The sequence below is a fragment of the Euprymna scolopes genome, chromosome 36 (assembly GCF_053919585.1).
Source record: "Euprymna scolopes isolate OS-2025 chromosome 36, ASM5391958v1, whole genome shotgun sequence".
Taxonomy (NCBI): Eukaryota; Metazoa; Mollusca; class Cephalopoda; order Sepiida; family Sepiolidae; genus Euprymna; species Euprymna scolopes.
In genome coordinates, this window is record NC_136517.1 from 68,382,923 (window position 1) to 68,407,653 (window position 24,731).

The 24,731-nt window shown below is 29.4% G+C and overlaps 1 protein-coding gene across 1 annotated transcript in view; it reads right to left on the minus strand.

The window, feature by feature from the left end:
* Positions 1-23,736, minus strand: part of LOC145260566 (actin-related protein 2) — a gene marked incomplete in the record, with an annotated part of 184,172 nt that extends 160,436 nt beyond the window's left edge. The window contains 1 exon segment of the mRNA XM_080118823.1: positions 23,589-23,736. Coding sequence (XP_079974949.1) covers positions 23,589-23,636 — 48 coding nt within the window.
* Positions 23,737-24,731: the final 995 nt, after the last annotated feature.

The window sequence follows — 24,731 nt, forward strand, 5'->3', positions numbered from 1 at the left end:
ATAAATATATTTATTGGTAAATTATGGTATAAATATATTTATTGGTAAATTATGGTAAAAATATATTTATTGGTAAATTATGGTATAAATATATTTATTGGTAAATTATGGTATAAATATATTTATTGGTAAATTATGGTATAAATATATTTATTGGTAAATTATGGTATAAATATATTTATTGGTAAATTATGGTATAAATATATTTATTGGTAAATTATGGTATAAATATATTTATTGGTACATTATGGTATAAATATATTTATTGGTACATTATGGTATAAATATATTTATTGGTAAATTATGGTATAAATATATTTATTGGTAAATTATGGTAAAAATATATTTATTGGTAAATTATGGTATAAATATATTTATTGGTAAATTATGGTATAAATATATTTATTGGTAAATTATGGTATAAATATATTTATTGGTAAATTATGGTAAAAATATATTTATTGGTAAATTATGGTAAAAAATATTTGGAAAATTATGGTAAAAAATACTTATTGGTAAATTATGGTAAAAATATATTTATTGGTAAATTATGGTAAAAATATATTTATTGGTAAATTATGGTAAAAAATACTTATTGGTAAATTATGGTATAAATATATTTATTGGTAAATTATGATATAAATATATTTATTGGTAAATTATGGTATAAATGTATTTATTGGTAAATTATGGTAAAAAAATACTTATTGATAATTATCGTAAAAAATACTTATTGATAAATTATCGTAAAAAATACTTATTGATAAATTATCGTAAAAAATACTTATTGATAAATTATCGTAAAAAATACTTATTGATAAATTATCGTAAAAAATACTTATTGATAAATTATCGTAAAAAATACTTATTGATAAATTATCGTAAAAAATACTTATTGATAAATTATCGTAAAAAATACTTATTGATAAATTATCGTAAAAAATACTAATTGATAAATTATCGTAAAAAATACTAATTGATAAATTATCGTAAAAAATACTTATTGATAAATTATGGTAAAAAATACTTATTGATAAATTATGGTAAAAAATACTTATTGATAAATTATGGTAAAAAATACTTATTGATAAATTATGGTAAAAAATACTTATTGATAAATTATGGTAAAAAATACTTATTGATAAATTATGGTAAAAAATACTTATTGATAAATTATGGTAAAAAATACTTATTGATAAATTATGGTAAAAATATTTAGTGGTAAATTATGGTAAAAAATACTTATTGATAAATTATGGTAAAAAATACTTATTGATAAATTATGGTAAAAAATACTTATTGATAAATTATGGTAAAAAATATTTATTGGTAAATTATGGTTAAAATATTTATTGGTAAATTATGGTAAAAAATATTTGGAAAATTATGGTAAAAAATACTTATTGGTAAATTATGGTAAAAATCATTTATTGATAAATCATGGTAAAAAATACTTATTGGTAAATTATGGTATAAAATATTTATTGGTAAATTATGGTAAAAATATTTATTGATAAATTATGGTAAAAAATATTTATTGGTAAATTATGGTAAAAAATATTTATTGGTAAATTATGGTAAAAAATATTTATTGGTAAATTATGGTAAAAAATATTTATTGGTAAATTATGGTAAAAAATATTTATTGGTAAATTATGGTAAAAAATACTTATTGGTAAATTATGGTAAAAAATACTTATTGATAAATTATGGTAAAAAATACGTATTGATAAATTATGGTAAAAAATACTTATTGATAAATTATGGTAAAAAATACTTATTGATAAATTATGGTAAAAAATACTTATTGATAAATTATGGTAAAAATACTTATTGGTAAATTATGGTAAAAAATATTCATTGGTAAATTATGGTAAAAATATTTATTGGTAAATTATGGTAAAAAATACTTTTTGGTAAATTATGGTATAAAATATTTATTGGTAAATTATGGTAAAAAAATTAAATATTCTAGAGTTCACATTTTTTCTTCTGAAATATTCAAATTCCTTTTTGCGTGTGTTACCAAACATCTATATGATGCCTGCCAAAGACCTTAGTTGAGAATAAAAACACTCAAGTTTCATTTATTTTGCTGGCACCATCATGTCTTTAGCCGTTGCCTGGTCACTTCAGTATATATTCTCTGAAATAATGTTTTATTATAAATTTTTTTTTTTTTAATTCTTTAAGTAGCAATACAACTACATTTTTCTCTAAACTCAAATCAGGCATTATTGAAAAGAGCATAAAAAAACAAAGAAAAAATATCACTAGCTTTTAAAATCGGCTCATCAGAACTGGAGTAATGACCATTCAAAGTACCAAAAAAATGTGTGATTCACTGAACATTTTGTCTCAAGTCAGCCCTATTCAAATGCATACAAGCTTGTGACTGAAAATGGTAGGAAATTTGCACAATTTACAAACTCATCTTTAAAAAGCTGTATCTTCAGATCTTTTTTTTAGATATTATGATAAAATTTTGAACATATTAGTATAATATCACAATGGTTCGGTTGGCGTTGTTTATGACCATATCACTTGACATATGGACTAATTAGCATATTCCAGTTTCATTTTAACAGTTTTAAGTAGAAACATCATAAAAACAGCTAAGAAAAATAGTAAGTAAGGCTTTATTATCATAGGAAGTATTATTCTGATGGACAGTATCATTTCCCATTATAACATCATGAAAAATCCAAGATGGTGACCAGGAAATTCCAAATGAGCACCATGGCACGATTCAAAGTTTGTACAGATCAGAATTCTGTTTCCAAGTACATTAAACTAATTAGCATAATTAAGTTTCACTTTAACGGCTTCAAGTAGAAGCATCATAAAAAAAAACAGTTTAAAAATGGGAGGTAAAACTTAATCATCATGCGAAATGTTATTCTGATGGACTTTATCATTTGTCATCATCACACCGTGAAAAAACCAAGATGGCCACCACAACACGATTCAAAGAAATTAACAAAATATGGTTTGTAGCATATCAAATGAAAGGAAATTTTGTACAGATTACAATTATGCTTTCAGGTAAATTAAACTAATTAGCATAATTAAATTTCTTTTAATGGTTTCAAGTTACCGTGACAATTATCAGGTGAGTTTCTACCACTATTTTGTATAAGTTTTTATTTTTAAGTCATTGTCGAGACTACAAGAGACATTATGGCCATTTTTTTCTTGTTCTCATTTAATGCTTGGCACTACTTGTTTTTTTTAACAGAATAAACATTTACAACACCAAAAACTTATTGAGATAAGTAGAAGAATACCTTGTCTTTGGTAACATTTTTTTGTTATATATTTTTTTGACCACTTTTTCATATCTGTGTTGATTGTAAAACAAACCCAATAAAAGTTATTCTTTTACTTAACTGGATAAGTGATTTATGTGTTTTAACTCATTTAAAAGAGTAGTCCTTGTCGGTCATTCTTTTTCCAAGAATTTATTAAAAATATTCTTTTCCTTTCCATAATTAAAAATTTGTTTTCTAAAAAATAAAAAAATGAATACTTTGTTATTAAGTTAGTTGACAAATGATTCGTTTAGATATTTTGTGCACGTCTTGAGACACAAAAATTCTAATGTTTACATGCACTTGTTAGTACTTTTATCTATTCGTGCATAAAAATTTTTTATCCAATTCTTTTTCAATTTTAGGACAAAAGAAATGAATATATTCGCTATTAAATAGCGTTCAAACATAGTTTCTATCTTTACTTATCTTTGTACTACAAAGCGTTAACTTTGAGATATATTATTTTTATTATTTGCAGACAAAGATATATTATTTTTATTATTTGCAGACAAAGATAAATTATTTTTATTATTTGCAGACAAAGATAAATTATTTTTATTATTTGCAGACAAAGATAAATTATTTTTATTATTTGCAGACAAAGATAAATTATTTTTATTATTTGCAGACAAAGATAAATTATTTTTATTATTTGCACACAAAACTTTCGAGAATTAAAACAATTTCTTTAAATTTCAATAGAATAAAAAAGTTTCTTTACTTCTCTGTAAACAAAATAAATAAACAACTTTTTTTTAAGGTGATTATGTGTGAACACACTGAAAATAAATAAAAATTAGGATTTAGAGTTGGAAGTTAGTTTATAGGACAGTTAAGCAAATTTATCAACCAGCAAAATCAAAGCACGGCCAAAAAATGGAAGAAAAACAAAGTTGTTTTGTAAAACGAATTAAAATCTATTAAAAATGCCTAAATTTTATCATATGAAAAGCAGAAAAACTTTTTCTACAATTTTTAATAGAATTTCAAATTTTCAAAAAACATTTGCTGCCATTTTTGTCTCGATGGATAAAACATTTGAATATTTTTAAAGGTTTTTTAGCCAATTAATTTTTTTTTTTGTCTAAATAAAATTTAGGATAATTTGCTATAAGAATATACAAAAAATAGTACAACATAAGTACCTGAATTTCAAATAACTTCATTTTTTTATCTCAGTCTATAAATTTTGCATGGCGAAATTAAAAAATCCAAAATTTAATGATAGTTTGGAAGAAACTACAGTAGCCTTTATAGGACTAAATAAGTTCATTTAGCAAATTTCCATGTATTTTTAATGTTTGTTTTGATGGTTAAGTGAAGAATCAACTTTATAATTCTTTTTTTATAAGCGATTATATTAAAATAGAAAAATGTGAGCATGAAAAGTAATATGGTTAAGCTTAAACATGGAAAAGTAAAGGACTAGTTGTTAAAACTTGAACAGAAAAGGACAAGATATTCTAGTAAAAATATAATTTATAACTTAAAATATTGTAGCATTAAGAACTGATTATATGTTATAAACTGAATTTTAAAAAAATTCTTAATGCTACAATATTTTAAGTTATCAATTTATATTTTATTAGAATATCTTGTCCTTTTCTTTTTTAGTTTTAACAACTAGTCCTTTACTTTTCATGCTCACATTTTTCTATTGTAATCCATGATTTTTCCAAGCTTTCAATAAATTCAGTTGTTCTTTGTTTAGTTTCAGTCTTATTTTTTTGCCCCCATAAACACATATGTAATAACAATGCACAGCACTCGTCTGCTTCCAATAAAATCCCCCCAATTATCTCCCTTTCATACTTTCATTCTCTTTGTTTCACTTGTTACTTCTCTTTCTGTAACAGCAGTGAATTAGTAGCAACAGCAGTCATTGAAGCAACGTGGTTGCTATGAAAACCAGTCATAAAAAGCATTGCTGACCTCCTTACATATTTATAAAATTTTGAACACCAGAAAATTCATAACTTTTGTTTTACTGAACGAAAATTCAATTTTTTTTTCCCAATATAGCTGAGAAGGTGATCTATATACTGTAATAATTGTTTGAAATTTGATCAAAAAATGAGTGAGCAGTGAAGGTTGAAAGCAGTTCTAAATGACTACAATTGCCACTTAACCATATATTCAAACACTATCATGTTTGAATGATATATATTTGTTGCCTATATAACCCCCGAAGTTAAGCAACAATGAGGCTGGCCAGTATCAGATGGGTGACCATTTTGGTAATGCTAGGCGCCGTCTGGATCTAGTATCATGTTTGGTCATCTTGACTCTGTCTTGCCATCAGGACCAAGTGTTTTTGGATGAGAAAGTGTGATAGATGCAAGCCCCCCCCCCCTACTTTAAAATAAGTCAAGCGCAAATCACAGTAAAAAGGAAAAGGGGGAGATAACTATTTATAAATGTGAACAACTGTGAACAATAGGTAATAGCACGTAACAACAAGTTGCCGAAAGAAATTATTGTATTTTTAGCAAAATGTGCAGTTATTTATCAATTTTTTCTTTTTGGTATTGATTCTTCAAAGCATTTCCTATCTAATGGTATATTAGCAATATTGAGCTCACTGAAAGAAAATTAGTAATTTATTTTTCAAAGATTTGAAAGTAGTGTTTTTGTAAAAATAATGAAAATATATACTTTTTTAATAATCTGAAAGATAATTATTATCAACACATTCAACAAATTTCACATTTCAAAACACAAAAGTCGAAAAATTAAACACATTCAAAATTCGGATTTTCAACATTAAAATCTGATATGTGCACAGTTGTTTTATCTACAATCCCCACAGTAAAATATATTTTGTTTAGTTTCGGCTGATTATTTTAAGCATATTTGTGACCACAAATAAAGAATGGGGGGGGGGGGTTGTAGACAAAAAATACATATATAAATATCGAGTACACCATTATAAAGTTTATTTTTCATTTAATGATCGGTGAAAATTTTGTATTGATTGGATGATTTTTGGTATATTTTTTAAATGGAAGCTCCGTAATTACTTTTCATAGCAAATAAGAGTATTTTATGACTTAACAATGACATATATTTAAAATAATCTCGATTTTTCACTACAATTTCAATAGAAACTAAAAGGAACACTTCTAAAACCAATCGTTCACTTTCACTGCTTAACTTTCTCACGCATGTCTTATGAAACTATGCATACATTTCATCTCCATTTAAAAAGTTATTTCATTTATTCCTAACAAAATGATTTTCTAAAATATGTATAACCACATTCATTCTCTCTCTAAGGAGTCCTTCCACTTGCCTTATGTCACTGATTTATCAATTACAATAATATACTTAATCTTTTCTCTCATCGGACTTCGAAAGATAAATTCTAAACTGAGGCAATTTTTATTTCCAACAAAATAATTCAATTTTTCAAGTTAAAAAAAAAAACAAGCACGCACCAAATTACAAATGATGCAAAAGTATTTCAGTTAATTTACGATACTTCTGCAGTTTACTAAAGCAATAATTTTGCATTTCATAGACCCTGCTGAAATATCAGCATTGTTTTAAACAAGTAAACTATTCTGTACCATCTATCTAGACTATGGGCCAGAGGCTTAAAAAGGGCTTAGTTTTTGAGTTGGTAGACATTTTATTCACATGAGAAAATTTCAAATGTTTCTAGGAGTATTTTTCATGCTGATTTCAAATCTGAACAGATCTCCAGGCTAAATGTGCGCACTGCTTCAGAAAAAGGGAGATAATACAGGGTGTGTCATTTACAGAAAAAGTCCATTTTCATGATTCACTTTATGTAAAGTGAAATTTAAATAAGTAGTTTAACACATTAAAGTGTATCAACAAGAAGTTGATATGTCTATTCTCTTATATGATGTGTTTATTTATTACATTAGGAATTTTCAGCAAATAAAATAACTTGTGTAAAGCCATATCAACGAAAACGTTACTTTCTATTGTCATATCAGTTTCTCAGATTGCAAATATCCTCATAAAACACTGCAGTTTACATTTGTTTGACAAAAGACATGAAAAGCATTTATATATGTTTCCAAATCTTGTGCCTTTCAAAAATCATAGATGGAAAAACTGTTTTCAAATACTTTTGGTGATTGAATGACTTTTCTTCTTTTTGGACGGTCATTTACTTTTTGATATAATTTTGTTACACATGCACATTGACTGATATACAAACCTTAATGCTTAGAAGAATTTTGACTATATATATATATATATATATATATATATATATATATATAAAAGAATATGATAAGAATTTTTTTTTAGTTATTTTGAAAAAATTGTTATTAAATAATACATTTAGAAAAGGAATTGAAAAATAATTGAGTGTTCTCTAATCCTGAAAGCTTATGTTATCATTTATTATCTGAGGAGTCAGAATCTTCTATTTCACTGAACCGCTGCATTTCACTATTTTTTTAATTACATTAAAACAATCTCCACACTGGCAAAGGTCGGTACAAGGCAGTGTTAGATGAACACAAGAACAATGCCTGGAGTCACAGCTGTTCTTTTTATAGTTACACTTTACTAAAATGATTAATGTTGTTGGAGTTTTTGGAAGGCTGCTCCATTGAACAACTAGTGCTTTATCTTCACATTTCCAGCCATGGTTTGTTGGAGAAGAAGCATTAATATTAATGCGATGACATTGCTGCCAAATAGCAGACTGATAATTTGCTCTTTCCACATGCAATCATAAACTATTTTGGCAAGGTGGTAAACTATTATCAAATTTTCCAGTCATGTGAAAAATATTAAAACGGGCAGTATTTACAGAAGAAACATTTCTCTGTCCAAATAGAGAGCACACAATTTTTTCTAGTTGTTGGAATAAATTTTCAGTCAAATGCCAGTTTCAGCCTAACAATGTGAAAGTTTGAAGAAATTCCTGTTTCTTTCATCAATTCAAATGGTTTTATTTTCCCCTTTCCCATAAAACTACAAACAGTGTCACAGCCAGTGAATGCATGCAAAGAATGTAAGGCACTTGAAATAACAGGTCCACATTTCTCTGCTACTAATTTAATAGAGATTAAACAAGATGATCGGCTGGTATTAGTTGTCATATATAAATCAGAGTTTAAATCATTTTGATGAGCAAAGAAGAAAAACATCCGTATCTGGAGTCTTAATTATAATGGAAGAGAAATCAGTTGATGCATGTTTTGCATGAAGCAAAAGAAGGGAATCTGCTTCTTCATGGTCAGTTGCTAATTCTGGCAAAGTTTTTGTGATTACTTCATTTGTATCACTATTAGGACACAGCATGAAACATCATTGACTAAATGACGCAATCACAGTTTCTTCATGAAATTCTTCTGCTGGCAATTTCTTCCAATGCATCAACATAAATAAAAGTAGAGATTCTTTATTGTCACCAGACATGAGAAATTTTCAAAATTGTACCGTTTTTTGTCTTTCATTCAAAGCACGTAACAAAGGGCTGAAGGTAATCAAACGGCGTATTCTTTCAATCTTTAATACTCCATGGATTTTACTTATCACAGACAAAGTCGACTCTTGATGACATATAAAAAGAAGCAAGCTTAATTACATATCTAAAAATATAAATGCTTAGCTCACCAAACCTTGACGGCATATGGTCTGCAAGCTGTTGTATCACTGCCAGTCGATCTAAAATCAGTGCTGCATTTTTTGGAATATTATTAATTTTCATGTCAGGAAACTTTACAAGAAAATAATGAAATAAAGCAGCTTTGTTGATACGCTGCAAAAAACCATCAATGTTACTTAGGCTGGTTGGGAACTCTGAAAGACAATGTGAAAAAATTTCTCTCAGGCCAACTTTCCGGGTTCTTGCTACTATAAGAAGCCTAGTGAGAAGGTCTTTATCTGCTTTCAGGCAATCTGTTTCCTTCTTGCTCTTTTGTTATGAATGCTTTTTCTCAAGATAGCTAAAAGTTTTTATCTTCATTGATCTTATTGGTGCATTCAACTTCATTTTTCAAAATTAGTCGTTGAACAAAACTCATTAGAAATATTACAGCCTTGTTCATGTGCTGTCAAAATGTCATCTTTAATTTCAGATGCTACTATTTGGCCTGATGAAATGTTAATTCTTTTTCATAATATGAAAATGGATTTTGCATCGACTCAATTGTCTGCATGACACTCTGAATATCTGCTTCATCTTTTTGATATCGACAACTATTCAGGTCATTTTTACTGTGGCAGCCCTCTTCTTTTGCAGCCATTTCAATACAGTTTTTAGAGATTTGAGCATGTTGATTGAAAGATAAAATCCAACGATGAACAGCATTGGGATTATTTGAAAATTCAATCTGATCTTGCTATTTCTATTTATGGTTTGTTCAATTGTTTGGTCCATTGCCGTCTGACTAAATGGGTACTGGGTTTGTTGCTGAACTACAAAATTCCCAGCAGCAAGATGCTTTGCTGTTGAAGGATGTGTAACAGGAACAGCAAGCATCTCAGATATAAACAGGAAAATATCAAGCGTAGTTCAAATGGTCATATGCAAAATATCAGGGAATTATTCCTGTTGCTGATTTAAGGTGAAGGACCCAATCTCCTAATCTTGTAGCACGAATAAAATTTAAAAACAAATCTGCCATATTCAAGTAATTTATCAAAGGAGCAAAAGTTGGAAATTGGCTGCATCTCTCTTGAATAAATATTGACAATTTGCTTTCAAACTCTTTAAAATCACTTGATGTGCAGAGATCTTGGAATTTTGTTTTGGGAAAAGCATCATGTAAATTTTTAGACAATTCAATGAATTTAGCTTTTTCTTCTTCATTTTGAGTTTCAATAAAAGTAAATAGGAGTTTCCTTCTTAAAGCTTCAGATATAATTTTTATAACTCTGACATTTTGATTATAGTGTCTGCCTTTCATAACTCCATGTAGTGATCCTTGTGCCACTGTTCCAGCAGTAGAATGTCAGTCCAAGTAGAATGTCAGCTAGCCCCAAATCTTCAAATCGCTTCCCAATGACACTGAGAAACGACATGTAGGTGTGGGACTCACCCAGTCTGACAACTGTTCTTTTCATATACGTGGCATCATTCCAACGTATTTGTTGTGCTTTAGCATAAAATGCAGGAGGAAATGTCAATACAATGCATTCAGTTTCAAGTTCATCAGCAATTGCCAGACTTTTCAAAAATACTGCATTCACAGTACTTAGTTGAGTTGGGTTACCATTGACCACAGGCAAATATCCAATATTGCTTTTTGGTGGTATTTGGTCCTGCAATAAAAGAATATTGAAACCTGTCCAGCCTAGAATTGAAGTAATGTTTTGGTCGTCACTTTCACAGTAAATAAGGATCATGGTCATAGCCAAATCAGTAATGCTTGTATGGTTTCACGAAATGATTTAAATAAAACTTTTTGAATGTTGTCAATTGAATGCTCATGGTAGAAAAGGGGCAACTCTTTTTGCCACATAATATTCTGGTATGGGTACTTCATTTAGCATCATACTGCGCTTCTTACTCCTGATCATTTGGGATTGGTCTTTTTCTATTGTGACATCTTCAATATGTGATAAGTGATCAGAAATTAGCTGCTGCACTATGATCCCATTTGTATTAGGAGTTGTTTTCTTCTCCAAAGTCATTTTTATCCCAGACTAAATGTGTAAAAGTTTTCTTTTTAAAACCCTCTGGAATGTTACTTTTCAATAGTTGTTGTTCGGCCAAAGCCATATCCAGTTCTAGAGTTGTGCTTTATTTTTTTTAATTTAACTAGCTTTGCAAACTCACTTTACTGATTCAAATGAGTCATTTTTCTTTTTATAAAGAAAACGTCAGTTTGCAAAAATTCTTAAACATTTAAAAAGAGACAAAATCTCAAATTTTCTCTTTTTAGTAAAAAAACATGAAAAAATTGAAACGGCTTAAAATATTTCAATATTGGTATATACAGAAAGAGTTTGTTAAGTTAAGAAAGAGCTTTTTTAAATGTTTTAAATCCAATTAAAATTAAGGAAGTTATAACTAATTTTGTGCCTCACACATTTGGATATTTTTCCTTCTAAGACCATATGCTTTTTGTCAGATTTTTTACACTACTTTTTCAGTGAAAATGTTATATCTTTGTTAAAACACAAGATTAAGTAATGAAATTTACCATATTAGTGTATTTTTGTGCTAGTAATTAGAATATGCAACTGAAAATCTCCAGAAATTAATGGTTTCCAAATAATCTGCAGGAAATGCACATAAATATGCAATTCCTTAAAAATACCATGTATCCATTCAGAGAAAAGAAGTTAAAGAACTGAAAGCTGAATTGTAATGCATTATATGTACAAATAACTGAAATCGAAATCGAGGACGGTTTAAAAAGAATATATGTCAATATTTCTTTGGTATTATTGTAGATAATTACCTTTGGTTAACCCCCACCCCACCCTATCTGATCACCTCTCCAAAATACGTGATTTTACCTTTGTGAACACCTTGAAAAACTTTAATGATAGATAAACAAGTATTATTTTAGAATTTAATGTAAAAGGATTCCCCATATTGAGCGGTTCTAGCTTTTTAGGGCAGTTAACCTTTTTTTTTTCTTTGACACCCATATTTACGATTAGTGGGCCATAATCATTGGCTTTTGAAAATGTTATGCCTTAGATATCGAACATCAAATTACTTTTAAATATGTAAGCTTATGTAAATGAGGGGGTGTGAAACTTTAGAAACAGACAAAAATTTCATTTACAACAAGTGACGTCACTAACAGAAAACGTGATGTTTGGAAAACTTGAGTATTTTTTGCTCATCTATTTAAATATCAAAAAGCACTCTTTGCTAAAGCTGACAAATCGTTCACAAATTTTTGATAAATAAAGACGTTTTTTATTTCTCTACCTGGACTTCGGGCAAAGATCAGTGTAATATTCTGATGCTACACTTCGCCTTTTCTGTCCTCTGTCAATGAAGGAGAAATCCTTCATGACTGAGACAATTTTTGTTTGCTCCCATCCAGATTGCCCCTTTTTGGGAGCTGGACTTTCCTCGTATTAAAAACCAACCTTGTGTCTAACTCTGTCCTCGTGGGGGAGGCAAGTAAATAGGAACTTAACAAGAAACTGAGCACCTTATTACAAATATTGAAATATTGATTTTGTATTGTTTTTTTTTTTTATATAATTGGGTAGATTAGTGTCTATTCGATTATAATCTACTGAAAAAAATTTCAAAAAAGACGAAAAAAATATTGGAGACATGGTAAGGTGCTGCTCGCACACGTGAAGCAAAAAAAAATCATATTTCACATTTTCGTTTTTTGGGTTTTTTTTAAACAAAGCAGTTTAATTCACTGTTAAAAACGAATGCAATGGATAAATCAAAACTTTATCAAAATAACCTAAAAAAATAAACGCGATATCACAAGTTGAAGTTCAGGGAAATTTAACTTTATTTACCAGTTTTCACATCCTAAACTAGGCTAGTTTGGGATACCTACTAATAATTCTAGTTTAACTCTGTTTGCAGTCTTTCTTCCTCTATGAAAAAGAAAAAAATAAGTACTGAAACTAATCCGACCCTAATTCTAGGTGGAAACATGTTCACCACCACTTCCTCAAAAGAAGATCAAAAGAATAATATCTAAAAAATAGGGGCCTCTATTTCCCATTTTTCAGTGTCCCCACCCTAAAATAAAAAGGAAAAAAAAAAATTACCCCCCCCCACACACACACACATAAATCGTTTGCAACAATTAAAAAGTTTGCTCTGTTTGTCACAACTCTGGACTCTCCAGGTGTACATAACTGTTCTGCACAAACACCAAACATTTTTCCAGAACTAGTAAGTATATTGATTGTCAAAAGGATAGGTACTGTCTCTTAGTTTCACTTTTCTCTTCATGTCCACATCGTAACAAACCTAATTGTAGTTCTGAAGATGTTGAACCAGACTTTGTTTTCTAAATCTTTCTATAAGAGATTTAACAGTACAAATTTTTGATAATTCTTTTTGTTGTGTCTTTAATAGTTTTTATTTCCAGGTTACTTCAAGTTATGTCACTAATTTTGGTGAACGAGGGTTTATTTTATTTTATTTATTTATTTTTTTATTTTTTTTTTTACACAAAAAAAATGTTGGTGTTTTTCGCGATATTGTGAGTCTCTAGGTATAAAAAAATAGTACCATTTTAAAGAAAAAGGTCACTTATCAATATGGTGAGCTTAAAAAAAGGTTTGAAGTTTTTCTCAAAAAAAAAAAAAAAAAAAAAAAAAAAACTTGAAAACTTCAGTGAAAGAAATATGAAAGAAATTAAATTGAAAAAATTCCGAAAATCAGTTTTATAGAGAAATATCCCCTTTTTAATTATCTGTTGGTGTCATATTACTATGCTCATAAATTAAGGAGCGCCACTAATAAAAGTGACTGTACCTATTTGGAAGGTATCACAAAAACTTTTGAACTCAGCAGACGTAAACTAGGTTCCATTATCACTTACGATGCAATCGACTACCGAAACGTGCGAACAGTTTATGTAAGAAATTTATAGTCGTTCCAGTTGTCGGTCTTCTGCACCTCAATACCTCAGGTCACTTGATGAAACTATCGACTACAATTAAGTAACAATTGTCCTTGAGCGGACCCGCAAAATCAATGTGCACCCTAGGCCATGGCTGGTCAGTCTTTGGCCAAGGTTTAAACCTAATCGGGGGTGATTTAGCCGCTATGGCACAGCCTGTGCACGAGTCTATCCTCTCACTGATGTCCTTGTCCATATTAGGCCAGTATACATAGCTCCTCATCAAACATTTCATACGATTTTTTCCAGGATGTCGTGTGTGAAAATCCCGCAGAATTCGTTTTTGGAAACATTTGGGAATCACCACTCTTTTGCCATATAGTAAAACCTCATCGCAAAGCGAAAATATTTCCGGAACATCGCCCTTTGTGGCAATCTTATTTTTTATGTCACAGATGAAGTCATCAGCTGATAAGTCAGATAGACGGAAATCATCGCAGTGTTTATTTACCATAGATGTGAAGGTTAGGTAATCGTTGTTGTCGCTTTTTTTGCAGGTTCAAGCACTTCCATCTTCTCTGAAAGCGTGTAGAATTTGGGCTGTACAGTTTGGATAAAAGTTTGACCGCTTCAGAAAATTCCAATTCACTCATCTTCCTGGGGAGAATATAATCCACAAACTTGCTATGTTCTGTGGTCCCTAATTTCCTCTAAAGTAGGCAAACTTTTTTAGCGTTGCTCCACTCTTGACAATCCACGGTGAATGGGTCCTCATATCTCTGATAGAAAGCATCAAATGTCCCATCCAACTCTGGTTAGTAGTCAAACGTTTCTATATTGTTCCATATTGTACTTTGGGAAAAAGCAAAACTGTCGTCCCTGTGTTCCGTTCTATCGAATATTTTTAACAATAGCTTTTCTTGTCTCTGTTGTTGAAGTAGCATTCTCTCCTCCAACGCTCGTTGCCTTTCTTGAAATTGTAACTGAAGCTGTTTATCACGTTCTTTTAAATTTTCCTCAGCTTTCTGCTGCTGGTCCATCCGAGCCTTTATTAGCTGTATTAATACTGCTTTAACGTCCATCTTTTAATGGCTTTTAAACGCACAAAAAAAATTTGTTTTTGACTGGAGAAGAGAGATAAAATAATAAAAAAAAAAGAAAGAAAATGTCCTTTCCTTGAGTGTGTGCATATGAAGAGGGAGCAATTTATCCCTTGCTTCTAGGTAAAAACCTTAGAGGGTAACCCAATATGAGGGTGGACAAAAAAAAAATTTTACTTGCGAAACAAAAAACAAAAAATACTGTGACACCATACAGTTGCAAAGGAATAAACTAATTGTGGAATTGTCTGGAAGTTAACCAAAATGACTGTTTTTTGGGTTTTTTTTTTTTTTTGTTATGTGTGTGTGATGGGAGGGGGGGGTTATCCCCATGAGGAAGAAACAAAAATTTTTTCACTTTAGAACCAACAGTTAAAAATAGAATATTTCAGAAAATTCCACTCAATTAAAAAGTATCTTTCTTTTAGTCCAAGTAAAACAAAAAGGGGGGGGGTCTCTCTCGTTAAAATATTGTATAAAATTAGTAGCACAAAACACAGGCAAAAAAACCTTTTCACTTCATTAAAAAAAAATGTTCAAATTTGCATACGAATAAACAGTCGACAGTTTACAATAGAATTGTTCTCACGGTAAAAATTAGGCCAACATTTTTTTTCTTCTTCTTTCAATAAGCAACCAAATAAACTTTTACGACCTTAACAAAATGCTTTTAGAAGAGTTCTTTTCAATTTACATATAAAGACAAAAAGATTAACTTACAATTTAGTCATAACTTTGCCATGTGTTCGTTTTCTTTTTTTGTTATTTTTAGGATTTTGTTTTTAACACATATTTGCCAGCTGACTTCTTAGCTTGTGACGTTCTTTTGAAGTCAATTAGAATTTTGTGGGGGTTTTTTTTGTGGAGTTAACCTGTGTGAAAGTCAAATCCGTCGTCGCCAGTTGTTATGGGCTTAAATGGTAATAAACAAAAGCAACACAGGACTTTTAAGAATGAACATGTATTCACATATATTACAAGCAAAAAAATAGGTGGGTGTTTGCACCTGACCGGCTTGGTCGCATGCCAAACTCAGACTCTGGGCACCAGCACTTGATACCAGAAGTGACGTCATGAGATAGTCCATTAATCCCATGGAGGGGCATCTCCAACACTTTGTTTTATCTTCTTTCGGGTGGATAAACTTCAGCAGTGTTAAATTATCTTTTAAAAATTAAACTGGGTACATTTTAAACCAAAAAAACATTTTTAGTTGTGCGTGACTAACAGAAAAAATTTTTTTTCATTTTAAAAAATGTGCCTCATTTTTTTTTGTTTACTTATTTTTCTTACGTTCTGTCGGGCGTTTTTCATATATCTAACATTTTGTTAAATTAGTTTTTTTTAGACTGTACATTTACATTACTTAAAAAAAATGTTTTTAAATATAGCTAAGTTTTAAGTTACGTGCAACAAGTTGTGTAAATAAAAAATTAATTTCACGTAAAAATATACATTTTTTTGTTTATGTTCTATCGGGTGTTTTTGTAAAATTATTTTTTAATTACACTGTACATTACTTAAAAAATAATAACTGAAAATATAAGTTATGTGCACGTGGCACATAAATGAAAAAATTAATTTAACTGTAAAAATCATTTTTTTTTTTTTTATTTAATCATTCCCAAAACGGTACTTCTACAGTTTATCGCTGAAAATGGAGACGCCATTTTTTTTTTTTTTTTTTTGCGTATATGTCATTAAAATCCGAGGGAGAAATCAGTATTTTAAACTAGGACCAAAGTTAGAAATAAATAACAAAAAAATTAAACTAGATATTAATAACTTCCGGAAAGAACTATGAAAAAAAGTAACTATAAAGAAAGTGAAAGAGAACATATCCGTAATTATTTAATTGAAAATGTTTCGATTTAATTAATGAAAACGGGAATGTTTTTCATGAAACGTATATATATTTTTATTATTGAAAATGAAAATGACATATTCATAATTGTCCAAACAGGGCGAGCGCCATTCAAAAACCAAAACATTTACTGTATAAAAATTTATCAAAATATAATTGTAAAAACATTTATTGAAAAGTTTGCGCAAGAAAATATAATTTTAATAAAACAATTTTGTAATAAAAGCAACATTGGATTTTTATAAAACTTTAAAGGGTCAACAACAAATTAATTTAAATGAAACTGAAAAATTATTATCTAGTTTAATTTTTTTGTTATTTATTTCACGCTTTGGACATAGTTTAAAATACCGATTTCTCCCTCGGATTTTAACGACAGGTGCACGAAAAAATGGTGTCTCCATTTTCGGTGATAAACTGTAGAAGTACCCCCGAGACATATATATTCTATCAGGTGTTTTTGATAAACTTGAACTGAGATATCTCAAGTTGTGTTAGGTGTCAAAATCGACACCAGTGGAAATAAAGTTCAACTGGAAGCTGCTCTCTCTGACTACTTGAGAAGAAATCCAGTTGATTCAAAGCAACAAAAAAGTCCCTTAGTGAATCTGCTGAACATTCAGATAATTCCTGCAGTTGTGATGAAGAACCATCTCAGGATATCTTCAGTTATGAGCATCAAGGACAATGGTTGCTGTCTACTATGACACCAACTTTTACATTGGCCAACTCATTGAGGTTATATCTGCATCCAGCACTGTAATAAAAGTGTTTATCGCAAACCAAAGATTGAAAAGATTTTTTCGATGGCCTTTGTCAGATGACATTGCACAGGTAGAGTCAGCATTTGTTTACAGATGGGGTTTTGAGGTAATGCCAGTTTCAAGTGATGATAGGATTTGGAGTGTTCTTGATATATCTACCATAGCAGAAACCTATGAAAGAATTCTGAGAGAAAATCAATAAAGGATTTGTAGTAAGACCTCTGCTTATAAAATATCTTACTTGTTTACTTGTCTTTTAAGTTGAAAGTTTTTCAATGTTTGAAAAAAAAAAAAAAAAAAAAACTGCTTGTGACTTTTTGTATAAAAAATTTCTAAATCTTATTGTTGTCAGTCTTTTTTTTTTTTTTGGTGAGTTTAAATTCCCCAAAGTAAAAATATTTCTGTAGCAAAAAGTTTTGTTATTAGAAACAAGGAAAACATTTTTTTGAATTCCTCACCCAAAAATTAGTAAAGTTGCAAAGTTTTAAGCTTCTACCTCCAATCGTTACATTTTTACAGCAATTTCAGTAACGTATACTTTAGACTCATTTTTTAAACCTTTTTTTGCCCTTTTACCAAATTGTCCGTTCAACTGCTTTTAAATAATTGAGTGGTTTTATCAATTTTTATAATTAAAAGAAAAAATTATCTTGATCTCTAATGTGTTATGAATCCTACTAAGAAGATTCAATACATTAGTTATTGAAATGAAATTGATATGAACAGTCATTGTTGCATTTCCGTGTCATATTTGCACTCTTTTCCCGTTGGTAGTGGGATTTTGCCTAGTGTTTAGGTTGGTTTCATCTAATAATTATTGTTTTCATTAGTATTAATTTTCATTTACCACAAGATGACATTATATATATATTATTATGACATTATATATATAATATATATATTTTAAGAATTTTTCACTTGTTAGTAGCTTACATTTTTAGTTATATACTATGAAATTTGGCTTCTGGACCATGATAGCAAATTTTCAACTTTCCGACAAACTTTGAACGATCATAACTTGATGGCTAATTGAGCTACCAAAATAAATTTGGTACTTTTGTTTATGATTTATAAAAAACTATGCGACCACATTAATTCTTTTTTAGATATAACGAAAATAAAATATTGGTTTGGGATACATATTATTAGGCACATTTGCAAAATATTGGAAGTGGTATATAAGTAGTAGGAAGTGATTTTGCTTAAATGGACAATAGGTGATGTTTGTTATCCAAAAACAAGTAAATAAGTAGCTTTTTTTAGTTTTTTTGATTTTATTTCACCCCAAACAAAGGAATATTGCCATTTGAAATGTAAAAATCTACATTTCTGAATTTCATATTATGTAATAATTGAATTTAATATCAGTTAAAGCTTTTTAAAAATAATTATTTTTTAGAATTTTTTTTTTTGTTGTAATTCAAATAATTATATTATGGAGAAAGAAAAAAATGTTTATTTTTTTTTATATAATAATATTGATTTTATGTCCAATTTTATTTACACCTTAAGGTAGGTGAAAAAAATAACAGGATTTTATATATGTATATCAAAATAACTATTTTTTATTATTCCATCTTTTCAACTTTAAAAAAATGTTGAAATTTTGGTACTCTTGCATAATTTGATCCGAATTCTCGTGAATTCCCGTCAAGCATGGATCAGGCGAGACCGGCAATTATCGGTGTCAGCCGAGCATCATAACAGACGCAGACTAATGAAAAAAAACAAAAGAAACCAGAAAAAATACAAATGCAAATAATCAAAAATAACAAAAAAAAAATACCTTGAAAAATGAAAATATGTTTATTTCATTTTAGCATTTCATTTTTTAGCAAAATATTTATCAACAGAAAGTTTGTTTTTTTTTCTCCAAGAAAATATTTTTTAACCGTATAATTGTTAGGTGTAAGTACAAGTTTTTTTGTTTTTCTTTTTTGTAACCGTATTTTTTTTCTTTTTTATTTTCAAGACTTTTTATTCAGTCAAGTTCTTTTGGTGGCACTGTCCATTTGTATATCTCCAGGAGAAACCATCCTTTACAAACGATCTTTTTTTAAGTAAACATTTGTGTTTATACTTGTTGCACCTCATTTTTGGGGGGACAGCAATTTCTTCTCCTGACAATATGAGATTGTCTGCATCGGTGTTTTCATTTCTTTTTCTAATATGTATAGATTTATTTTCTTGTCTATCATTTTCTGTTTGGCGAGTTTGAAAATATATTTGTCAGCTTTTCTTTTTTTGTTGTTGGTTTAGTCGACTTCTTCCAATTCGAATGTCGTCTGCTTCCATTTAGATAGCGCTTTTTCTTTGGCTAATCAAACTCCCAAAAATTCAATTAAAAAAATAATAAATAAACAAATAAGTAGCTAACCAGAAAATAAAGTCACCCCCACCCCCTTAATATCACCTTAAAAATTACTAAAAACATAACAGAAAAAAAAATAAAATAAAATAAAAAGTCGAGTTAGCGTTTCAATATTTGAACAACGCTCGGCTGACACCGATGATTGCCGGTCTCGCCCGATCCATGCTTGATGGGAATTCACGAGAATTCGGGTCAAATTATGCAAGAGTACCGAAATTTTTATCGACCTACATTTACTTTTTTTTTAAATTTTCGTAACATAAGATATAGGGTAGTAGAACGCCTAAAAAAATATTTCCTCTAATATATTTAACAAAACCTACTTTTATTATGCAAGTTAATTTAATGATGAATAAATATTGAAAATTTCAGGAAAATATGACTATTTGATTTTGCTAGATTTTTAAAACAACGGCTTAAAAAAACGTCACTAGGAACGTTGTTTAAAAGCGTCGATAATGTAAACACGATTTTTGTCTCGCATTTTCATTATTTTTGTATGCTGTAAAAATTTTTTTTTAAATATTAGCAGTTTATTTGAAGCGTTTTCTTTTAAATGGTAAAATAGTTAGGATGATAATATTAAATTACAATTACACCGTGTTACATATAGGGGGGAGGGTAAAACTGTGGCGCGTGTTGGAGGTATCTATATTATTTAGAAAAAAAAAACTGAAGAGGGGCAATCAGACGTGAAGTCGAAACAATAATTGTAAAGATAATCGGTAAATGTTGATATTGGAAGACCCTTGCCAAAAATCACCGACTAAAAAAATCGTCGGTAATCGTGAAGAAAGAGAGAGCCTGTTTCCTCCGTTTGACTATAGGTGGCGTTACTGTCTGTCCACCCAATTACGGAAGCACAAAATGTATATAATGCCACCCTTGAAATAAAAATAAATGTTTTTGTTATATTTTAATTTTAAACATGGTTTTTTTTTTTGGGGGGGGGTGCAAACATATTTAAGTTTTGTTTTTTGTTTTTTCAAACATATTTACGTTTTTTTTTTGTTTGTTTTTGCAAGCATATTTAAGTTTTATTTTTCCAAACATTTACGTGTTGTTGCTTGTTTATTTTAAAACATTTACGGTTTTTTGGGGGGGTTTTTTTTTTGCAAGCATAAACTAAATATTTTTGAAATATTTTTCTTTTTGAAAAGTTTGCTTATGCACTTATTGGTACCGCGCTATTTTTTAATAGTAGTTTCAAGTAAGATTCAAGTTTTACAATATCCTTTTTCAAATATATATATATATATATATACTTGCAGAAAAGGTAAAATAAGTGCAGAAAAATTAAGAAAAAAGGGGGGGGTCCATAAAAAAGATAAAAGAAAAAACGTTGATTTTTTTTATTATCATAAGAGCGTAAAAAATACTCGCGGAAAAACGGTTGTACCCATAAATATGTTTAAAAGAAAAATATAGCAAAAACATTTAGTTTATGCTTGCAAAAAAAAAAAAAAAAAAAAAACGTAAATGTTTAAAAATAAACAAGCATCAAAACGTAAATGTTTGGAAAAATAGAACTTAAATATGTTTGCAAAAAAATAAAACTTAAATTTGTTTGCACAAAAAAAAAAAAAAGAAACATGTTTAAAATTAAAATATAACAAAAACATTTATTTTTATTTCAAGGGTGCCATTATATACATTTTGTGCTTCCATAATTGGGTGGACAGACAGTAACGCCACCTATAGTCGAACGGAGGAAACAGGCTCTCTCTTTCTTCACGATTACCAAATCGTCTGTGTCCGTCAAACAAACATCGAATCGGAAACTCGAAAAGAAAATGAAACGAAATGATTTATATTCGACAGTTTAAAGGCTGCCGAATAAAAAGTCATGGCTTTAAAATTCTTAGCAAATTCTCATTTAATAAAAAGATTGAAAGTTTTGGGAGATTTTTTTTTATTCCTTGGCCTTCGGGCCAAGATAACATAATTCTTGTTTATTACTTATTTGACCAAGAAGAAATTGGAGTTTTTATTATTATTATTATTATTATTATTATTTATTTCTTTTCGTCATTTATTTCTTTCATTTCAAGTGAATTTTATTCAAGTACACATGGTGCTGGTGTGGTGCAGAGAATGATCCGATCCGCGCTATTTTTTTAATCGTATTTCCAAGTTTAATTAAAATTTTATGATATATTTTTTTTTTGTAAGGTTGAAGTACAGAATATGTACAAAACACCCTCCCCTCCCCATGTTAAGAATGGCTTTTTAAATAATAACGTTATTATTTAGGTCCGGACTCTGCACTAGTACCAGTAAAAGAAATAATTTTATTTCATTTTAGTAAAAAAGATAAAGTGAAGTCATTCGTTCTTACTAAAATAATAACGGGAAATACATCTTTTCTTGTAATAATAAAAATAAAGTTTGTTTCATTGTTTTTTTGAGTTTCTGATTCGATGTTTATGTTTGATGGACGCGGACGATTTTTTTGTGCTTCTACACTATTAGGACGAAATTTCAGAAATCGTAAAACTGAATTTCAAATGGTATCTACGTAATCCTCGTATTTTTAAGATATCCCAAAATTACGAAAATCGATTAGGTAGAAAATTATTTATTAAAGAAAAAAATAAGGTAATCATGCAAAGAGTGAGTGACTGATCATCCGTGCTTAAATAATAACGTTATTATTTAAAAAGCCATTCTTAACATGGGGAGGGGAAGGTACTTATTCTGTACTTACAATTGAATAAAAAAAAAAAAAAACATAAAACTTTAATTAAACGTGGAAATACGATTTAAAAAATAGCGCTGATCACTCCCTGCATTAGCACCAAAAATAGAATTTGATGGAAATAATCGTAGGACGTATGACACAGAAGAGTTCAAAAAGGAGGTATTTTCCGTTTCGATTTAAACAAGATGGTCGCAATTTTTCACTTGCTACCACGATTAAAGTTGTTTTTTTAATAATTCATTAATATTCAGATAATTTCGACTGCATAATTTGGAAGCTACCATTGTAATTTATTAGAATTGATAAAAAAATATATATATATATCAGTAGAATAAACCATTGTTTTTCATCTAAATTCCATTTATCGACTACAAAATCTCGTCCGAATAGTGTAAAAGCGCCGATTTTTTTTTTTTTTTTAGCGGTGATTTGGCCAGGGTATTCCGATATCGACATTTACCAAAATAACCTTATATTTTATCGCCACCACCTGAAAACATATATATATATATTTTTTTTTTTTTTTTTTTGATGAGGTGATCATGTAAAAGCGAATTGCTTTCAGAACTCCGATGGCGAACACTATCGGCTCGGTAAAATCCGGTAATGAGTTATGGTTGAAAAGTGACCAAAATAATTTAACAAGTAAATTTAATGGACAGAATAATCAGTTTCAGCTCATTAATGAAATTTTAATGTGGAAATGGAAGGCGCCGTCAATAAAACGTGATGGAAGTATGAACTTTAAAGATTCTTATGGCATTCAAATTATGAGAAGGACTAGCACAAAAAGAATTAAATGAAAGAATATTCGTTACTAAAATAATTAATTTCGTTCTTCAAACTAAAAAAAAAAATAAAGTAGTTTACAGAAGCGATTTGGCCAACACCCTTACCGAAGAATGTGTTTTGTGTTTCTTTTTCGTAGGGACGATAAGCAAAAATAAAGCGATAAATATATTTATTTTTACTTACTCCGGTTCCGTTATCACACACTACGACTTTACGGCCTTGTTTATCCATTGTATATGACTTATTGATTGTAAATCATCTGAGTGAATCGAATTGAATTATTAAAGAGTCAACCGGAAGGAGAAGACACCCATCAATCCCACAATCCCAAGCGATGACTTGCCTGCTAAGCCACGGCTACCGACAGAGTAGGCCAGTGAACATGAACATGACAGCGTGACGTCATTACCAGATCAACATGTAGGTAAAGGCACGAAGGTGCCTAAAGTTTCTGGTGTTCAACCACGTGGCCATAAAAAAATATTTTTCGTTGCCTTATAAGGTTGTTTTCGTTGTCTTATTGTGGCTGTTGTTGTTGGCTCCTAAAGAGAAAAAACAATTCTCCATTTAGATTATTATTACAATTATCATAAGAAAATCATATAAGAAAATCTTTCCTACCTTCAATGACCTCGGGTTTTGAGAGATGGATGCGAAAGCGTCTTTCCCTTTGTGATTGTTTTTTATACTAATGGATAAATCATGTGACCCTAGACCTTCTATAAAATTGTATGGGTTGACTAGCTTGTGTGTTAATTTTTACCCCCATCTTTACAATCGGTTCACACCGTGTCTGAAGTTGTTCCTTTTCTTCTCTTTCCTTTTCTTTTCTTCTTCTCTTATTTACTATTGGGACACCGTCTTGGTAGTTCCTTTGTTTTTTCTTTCTCAATCAATTATTGTATTGATAAAGAATTATTACGGGACCACAAGGACTAATACCTGAGGTCGCAACCGACGGCATCTGTTGCAAGAGGTAAGACGTTCTTTTTCTCTTTCTCTCTCAGCCAGTTGTCATTGATGTGTTAGGATAAATTTCTTAGCCTCAGACCTTGGTCCTTGATTATACCTTTTTTATAGCATCCTATTAAGAATTCGCTATACATTGCAACAGGTACTGTTTTTTATATTAAAATGAATTCCTTACAAGTTGAACAATCATCACGGTCATCCTTATTGGAAGATCAGAGAGTCACTCGTACGATGATAGACTTAACACTAGAAAATCTTAGTGGACTTGAACCTCTTGAGAGAGATGTATTAGAACTTCATAAACGAGACATTCTCCAGTGGCTCCAAGAGTTATTGCATATTGACAAGAAAATA